At 32.1% G+C, this 7,178-nt stretch overlaps 1 protein-coding gene across 1 annotated transcript; it reads right to left on the bottom strand.

Annotated features, from left to right (window-relative positions):
- Nucleotides 1-6,355, bottom strand: LOC108459532 (rhodanese-like/PpiC domain-containing protein 12, chloroplastic). The gene is made up of 8 exons (XM_017758920.2): nucleotides 6,058-6,355; nucleotides 5,872-5,988; nucleotides 5,041-5,132; nucleotides 3,799-3,899; nucleotides 3,606-3,716; nucleotides 2,871-2,979; nucleotides 795-845; nucleotides 1-317 (listed from the first exon to the last, which is right to left on the bottom strand). The coding sequence occupies exons 1-8, from the start codon at nucleotides 6,284-6,286 to the stop codon at nucleotides 237-239; spliced, it is 891 nt and encodes a 296-aa protein (XP_017614409.1). The 5' UTR covers nucleotides 6,287-6,355; the 3' UTR covers nucleotides 1-236.
- Between the last annotated feature and the right edge of the window lie 823 nt (nucleotides 6,356-7,178).

Raw genomic sequence — 7,178 nt, 5'->3', positions numbered from 1 at the left:
TTTTAATAAAATTTACATATTTATTGAATTTAAAATGAACTTTTTCGAAATGCACTTAATTCCAAATACTCAGTACAACCACCATAATTAAGCAATAACAAGTTTTGGACTTGCTAATTATTGTGAAATGTTAACTCTATAATACCATGGAGGGCAAACCCAAAAATATGGAGCCTGAAACCACACACATGTTGTGAAGAAAACATGAAAATAGGAGCAATGGATATGTGAGGATCTCAGTAAGTAGGAACTGATGGATCCACCTTGGTTGCATACGCATGTATTCCCCCTGATATATTAAATATTTTCCTAAATCCCTGTGCCAAAAAAGTAAATAAATTCGTCAACAACACGGAACAAAGGAGAATGAAAGAAACCATTGAAATTTATCGTCCATGTATCAGAAACAAAACAATAATGGCAGAAAATGGAAAGAAGGACACTTGCAGTCAAACGGAAAGGGAAACAGAAACAACAAAGGTCTCAACTTGAGAAGTCTATGCGCAAGGTGGCAGAGAATAACTAATGTTTTACAGATCTAATTAGATCTAAACTTCAATGCTATGCTGCAAACTTACATTGCGTCGGATGAGAAGCACAATGTAGCACATAACGATATATCATAAATTACAGCACAAGTGACAAGCAGATTATTGGTTTTTCTAAACATAAAAGGGTAGAGAAATGAGTAACTATGTTCACAATGAGACCCCTGATGAATTCCAAAGAAACGCATGCAACAACTGTGAAAGCTAAACAAGAGAAACAGAGAATGTAAGGATGACGATCTTAACCTGAGTCTGTAACCACTTGGCAACCTGTAACGACCGCATGCCATGGTGACACTGCAATTGTTACATTTTAACACAATTAATACGGAACATCAAAGGGTCAGAAGAGAAACAAGCATAAAATGCAGGAGAGATCATTGAATATTAAATGCCAGAAACTACTCATAATTAACTGCAGTAAAAACTTAAAATAATTTAAAAATCAGAGGAAAAAAATCATTTTATTAATGTATTAAGCAAAACTTCAAATAATTTAAAGAAATTGCATGAATTTTTCCACTGAAAGCAGATCATGAGGAAAAACTTACAGAAGCTCATGGCTAGAAGATTGCTTCTTCAGTGGCCACAAATTGTTCAAGCGGAAGATAAAGAATTGTAATAGATATCAATTTTAATCTCTCAAGGGAAATTTTGATAATCTGATAAACAAAAATGAAAAGTCTCCTAGCTTAGCATAATGCAAAAAAAAAAATATGACTAACCGGATCTTCTAAGGCTTTGCTTGGTAGAATAGAAAGAAAATTGGAAATATAGAAACTTGAAGGGGTAGAAAGATAAAAAATATAATTCCTCTTTCTGTAGGTGTGCTTGATAGGAAAAATGGAAAAATTGAAAGAAAAAGTAATTTTCTTTTCATCCATAGCTTGGTAGAGTTGAAAATTAAAAGGAAAAATAAAAAATAAAACATTTAGAAAATGCATAATTTCGAACTAGCATACACATCTCTCTCATTTTTTCTCCTCTCATCATTCCAATTTGGAAGGATTGGTTTTTATACATAAGGAAGGAAAATGATCACCTCTTATTTTCTTTCCTCTCACTTTTCTTCCTTGCCAAGCACACTCAAAATTTATTTTCTTTCCACTTTTCCATCCCCTCCTTTCATCCCTTCACTTTTCCACCTAACCAAGCACACCCTAAGAGTCCCATCCCATTAAGAGATGTCAAAACCAAGGATGCTCCAAAAAAAAAAAAAAAAGGACTTCCATTGCATCATTACAAAAACCACCCATGCTTGGCTTCTCAGAGTCCAAAAGGTTATCACTTAGTATCTCTGACAATCAATCCAACTTTGATGCAGACATTAATACAAAAATATAATGAGCTCCTCAACAAAGATGCTAGAAATTTCACAGGAAGAACAGTTAGACTTTTGTTAGGAATTGGCTTTGAGAAGCATAATGAAATGACCACATGGTTGTGGCAGCATAGAACCTAGACAAATTAGCTTCACCACTCTCTCCCCGCAACAAAAAGAAAAAGAAAAATAAGTGCCTATTGAAACTAAGTAGAAGTTATAAAATCTAGGCAGGATAGAGCCTAGCAAGGAAAAAAGACTATTGAAACGAAGAAACGAAGAAAAGTAGAAAATACTATGGGAGATTCAAGCCTATTCTTCCACGAACAGGAAAGGAATAATAACACCTAAAAGGTCGCAGGCAATGCATCAAATATTAAATCTTAGAACATCATTTACTGCCAAGCAATAACTCCATTGACAATAATAGAAATGCCAAGAAATAACTCCACTAACAATAATAGACATCCTACCAACAACTAAAAACAGCTTAAAGGTAAATTCAAGAAATAATTTTATAAATTCTTTTCATCAGCATAAATATGCTCACCATGTTGAAAATTGATGTGGCCCAAAGTTTAATTATTTAGGCGTAAAACCTATTCAAGATGAACTACTACAATGGTAAGAGTTAAAAGATAATTATTCTCTATCTAAGAGACTGATTAGAATAAGGATTCCTTTATGGTAAGATCTAACTCCAATAAGTATATCATACAGTTCACTAATCTAGTCCATAAATTGCCTGTGAAACCATCTCAAAGTAATTATAAGAAAACAGAAATAAACTAGAAGGCACATATCAAGAAAGAGAAAATTCGTTTTATGTGATTGGAGCAAGGTCACTTTTCTTTGATCAACAAGATCAGAGTTACACTTAAATTTGTTTTGTTTTATTAATTCTTCCACACAATTAATAATCAGATGCCATTGGTTTTTGTTAGCTAAATGCAGAAAAAAATAAAATCTTGAAATTGACAAAAAAAAAAAAAAATACTCACTAAGACGTATGTATCTTTCGTTGGATCAAATTTACTAGTTATTTCTGGTCCCCAACTTCCAAACTGCCGGAGAGGAAGAACCTGGAATCCTGGCAAAGATGCTTGAGACCTGTCATGTCAAAAAGACAGACATGAAATAAAGTAGCCATCATCCTCTTCAAAAACAAAAAACAAAGTGTACCTTAGTATAAAATTTTCCAGCTCTATAGTGCCTTCTGGTGTATAATTCACTAATTGAATTGTAGGTAAAATATTGTATTACAAGATCTTGTAGTGCTACTAAAGGTAAAATTTCAGGTTGCTAGCCTAAACAATAAAATTCAGGTTTCTAATGCTATAAAAGAATCATGATCATTAGAGAAATTTCAAAAATTATTCGAGTCTCTTGTACAAATATGAATAGGAAATTTCCAGGAATATTTTTCATACCCCTTCCAAATAATATAATGTTTAAACTGCTCATGCTATCCCACTTTTCTTGCAGCTTTTTTCATGACCAAATGCTTAAAAGCTTCATAACAATGCTTAATCAATTAAGAGTTAAAATCCGTTGCCACCATATTACCAACACTAAGCATTTAGAGTTGCTATGTGTATTTGCTGTAGTTTTTATACCTAGAGGTGAAAGTAATTCTAGTAACTTTGCTGTGTACCACATTCATCTTTTAAAAAATGTTAACTTGGAAAATCTGCTTGATTGTTTTTTTTTCTTTTTTTCAAATTAAGCAAGCATACACTTCTTCAGGTTCCCGGACATCTATCAACTGAGCCTCTTCAATGAAACTGGGGTCTTGCATTTTTGCATGAAACTCCTCCGGTTGAATGTCTTTAAGCAATGACTCTTCCCTGAAGCAAGCCAAACATAGTTACAAACTGCTTTGCTTCATCAAGCACACGTTTCAATTGGGCAGAGGGTTCCAAGAATTACCTCTCAGATAGAACTTGTAACAAGTGCCATCCAAAATTAGTTTTACATTTCACAACTTTGTTTAAAGGTGCACAGAAAGCAGCCTCCTCGAATTCTGGTACCTGGTAAATTTTACCATGGGAAAAAGATCTTTGCAATTAAATTTCAACCCTTCTCTTCTTCTCTATTTAACATAAAGGAATCTGAATAAAGATATTTTATAAAACTGATCAATTATTTCCATAAAAAAAAAAAAATCAAATCCTGCAAATGTTAAATTTTCAACAAGGAGACTGATTAAACTTAAAAGAAAATCATTAAAAAAGGAGGGGTAATGATAGGCATAGAAAGCCCACAAAGTATCATGAGTGCAAAATCAAAATATATTTACAGAACACTTCATAGTTTGTAGGTTATTCTTTAACATGCATAAGAAAAATTTGCTGCAAAATCTGTGTTATCAGCATAGGGACTGTTAACTATGCCCTCACATGAACAACATTTCACAGTCTAAAGAAACTTTGAAGCTTATGCCAAATGCAAGCAATTGACAAAGCCCAAGAAGAACCATAATAGAAAGATACAGCGTAAAAATTTACAACACATTGAATTTAGAACTCAAATTAATAAATCACTTCACCCACAAATGCACAAATAGTCATTATCAGAATAATCAAGTCAAAGTTTTTCCAAATTTTAAAGCCAATATTAGATGGCTTTTTGAATCAGTAAAAATTTATGGAACTCATTATGAAATAGATGATGATAAAAGATTGGTAAAATCTTCAAATCCAAATTTTGAAGATCGTTTACCTTTTAAGTGATATCAAGAACAATGTCATAAATCTAAACTGTTGCTACCAAAAATTTAATACCAACTAGCTAAGTTTCCCTCCTGCACAGACTTGAACCCTTAAATAAATTTGAAAATAGGGGAAGCTACGTGCATCAAGAGCTTGCTTATAGAGAGGGAGCGTGGGTACAACATTTTCTTAAATAAGCTTCTCTTTGTTACTTGGACATGAGGGATGGGTATAAAACCAATACTGGTATATACTCGTTATGAATATGTTTAAATTTTCTAAATTTCTCCATGTATTTGGAGCTTCGTACCTACATATCCATGTCCGTGGGATATGTGTTGGACATGAGTACTTCAACTAATATGAAGAGTTGAGACAACATAGAAGATTCTTAATATATTTTTAACTCTTCAAAGATTAAATATCTAAAAAAAATTAAAATAATAGAGAATTCACATACCATTTGTCCCTTTCTCACCCATCCAAGCATTCCCCCCTCTTGTTTGGATGGACAAATTGAGTATTCAACGGCAAGGTCACTTAAATCCTCCCCTTCACCGAACAAATAACAAAAAATGAAACTACTTGCGACAGTTAAATATCATACAAGGAACATCAACATTGATTTTAATCTATGCTCCATTTTCTTGTTGCCTTAAGCATATAGGGCCCGTCTATCATTGAGGTTCAAAAATGCTTTTCAAATGAAACCATGATTTCAAACCAAAAGCAATGGTAAACAAGGAGCTTTCCAAACCAAAACATGGTTTTAACCTGTGATTTTAACCCGAGCCAAAATCCAAAATTTTTTAGCTTTTAGCTGAAATTACTTTCTTATCTTAGTTAAAGTCCAACATATTTTATACTTTACAACATGGACATTTTATTTTTTCAAAAGAACTTTTTGACAACAATGGTAAACATCGGTCTTACTGTCTTACTTTCAAAAGAGGTACTTTTCACTTTTCAATCTCAATGTCAATAGGAGACTGACCCTTAGTTATATATTCTCTTAAAAGGTGCTATAAAGCAAAAGCAAGTGATAAAAGTACCAATTCTAATATACTTAGTTAATATAGAGATAAATCATATATTATTCTGAATTTATATAAAAGAATATCAATTGTAAAGAATTTAATTTTTCCAGTACATATTTACTTTTGTATATGTTACATGTTTAAGTTACCCAAATAAGTGATCAACACATCCCAAAATGTGATAAATAACATACACTCTAAACTCTAAGTATTCAACAAATAAAATTTTAAAAAACAAAAGGGAAAAAGAAAACCTCCAGCAATTCTCTGTTGTAGCTCCAACAAGAGCTTCTGGTCATCTTCTTTTAAAAGCAAGTGCTGCACCAATATTTCTCTGTTATCTCCATAGCTACTCTCGGAGTTAAATGAAGCTGCAAAAGCAAAAACCAAGTCAGAAAAAAGGAGAAACATGGGTTTAGATAAAAACAAAAAAGACCAACCTGATAGTCTGAGATGGGGATGACCCAGCATGGGAGATGATTGAGTGAGAGATAGAGATGGAAGAGAAGGGCGGGAAGGTGAGAAGAAAGAGTGAAAAGCAGAAAAAGAGGAGAGTTTATGAAGAGGATAAGAAGCGAAGGAAGAGATGGAGAGGATGGGAATGAAACATTTCCTAAGGACAAGGAGAGTAGGAGATGCTATGGGAGGGAAATGCGTCGCTCTTAACATCGTCTTTCTTCTCACTCAGATTGCCTCACTCACTGGGGTGATTTACTAGGGGTCCAAAAGGAACAAAAAAAAGAAAAAAGGGGGGGGGGGGGGGTTTGGGTTTGGGGACAACAGCAAAAATGGGATTTTGGATATTCCATGGGCTAACTCAGATATGGATTTCACCGAAACATCATCTGTTTCATATTGGACTTTGATGGATCTCATGCCCACCTCCTAAACACAAGACCGGGCTGGTGCTGGCCGTCTAATACGTTTAGGTTTTCGATATAAAGTATTTAGAAAAGAGTTGAATTTTAACTCAATTATTTAAGGTTATAATTCAGTCCTTTTTAAATTATACTATATTTAATTAATTAACAATCGAGTTAGGGTTATTTATGGTTATTATAAAAACAGCAGTTATGATAAGATTAAATACTATAACGTGAGAAAAAAAAAACTAAACGAAAAAGAAACGCTCATCCAAAAAATCCTTAATTTGAATAGTGAGTTTGAATACTATAGTAGTGAAATTATAATCAATATGTTTAAATTCAAATGTAACTATGAAGATGAGGTGAGAATGGAAAATCACTTAAAATTTTATGTAAAATAAATCATTAAGAATTTTTTCAATATTAAATATATTCAACAACAATTAAAATTATTTAAAATAATAATTAAAATATTAAACTTATGTTTATATTGAAAATAAATAATTAAGATTATATTTTATAGTGAATTATAAATATATATTAAAATTGTCTTTATGTTGAATAATATTTTTAATAAATAATTTATATTTTGTAAAAATTAATTAATTATTGATAACTATAATCTTAGATATTACAGTTATTAGTGTTTTATTTTAGTAGCACTTTAGTTTATTTTGTAAGTTAGTTTTAGTAGA

Source organism: Gossypium arboreum, chromosome 7 (assembly GCF_025698485.1).
Source record: "Gossypium arboreum isolate Shixiya-1 chromosome 7, ASM2569848v2, whole genome shotgun sequence".
NCBI lineage: Eukaryota > Viridiplantae > Streptophyta > Magnoliopsida > Malvales > Malvaceae > Gossypium > Gossypium arboreum.
Note: the sequence above shows the minus strand (reverse complement) of the source record. Positions and strands in the feature narration are given on the sequence as shown.

Coding starts and splice junctions, on each gene's coding strand:
- LOC108459532 (XM_017758920.2), bottom strand. CDS start 6,286: ATGTTAAGAGCGACGCATTTCCCTCCCATAGCATCTCCTACTCTCCTT. Junction 5,133..5,871: donor ACAACAGAGAATTGCTGGAG/GTTTTCTTTTTC, acceptor TGTTCGGTGAAG/GGGAGGATTTAAGTGACCTT. Junction 846..2,870: donor CGAAAGATACATACGTCTTA/GTGAGTATTTTT, acceptor TAACAATTGCAG/TGTCACCATGGCATGCGGTC.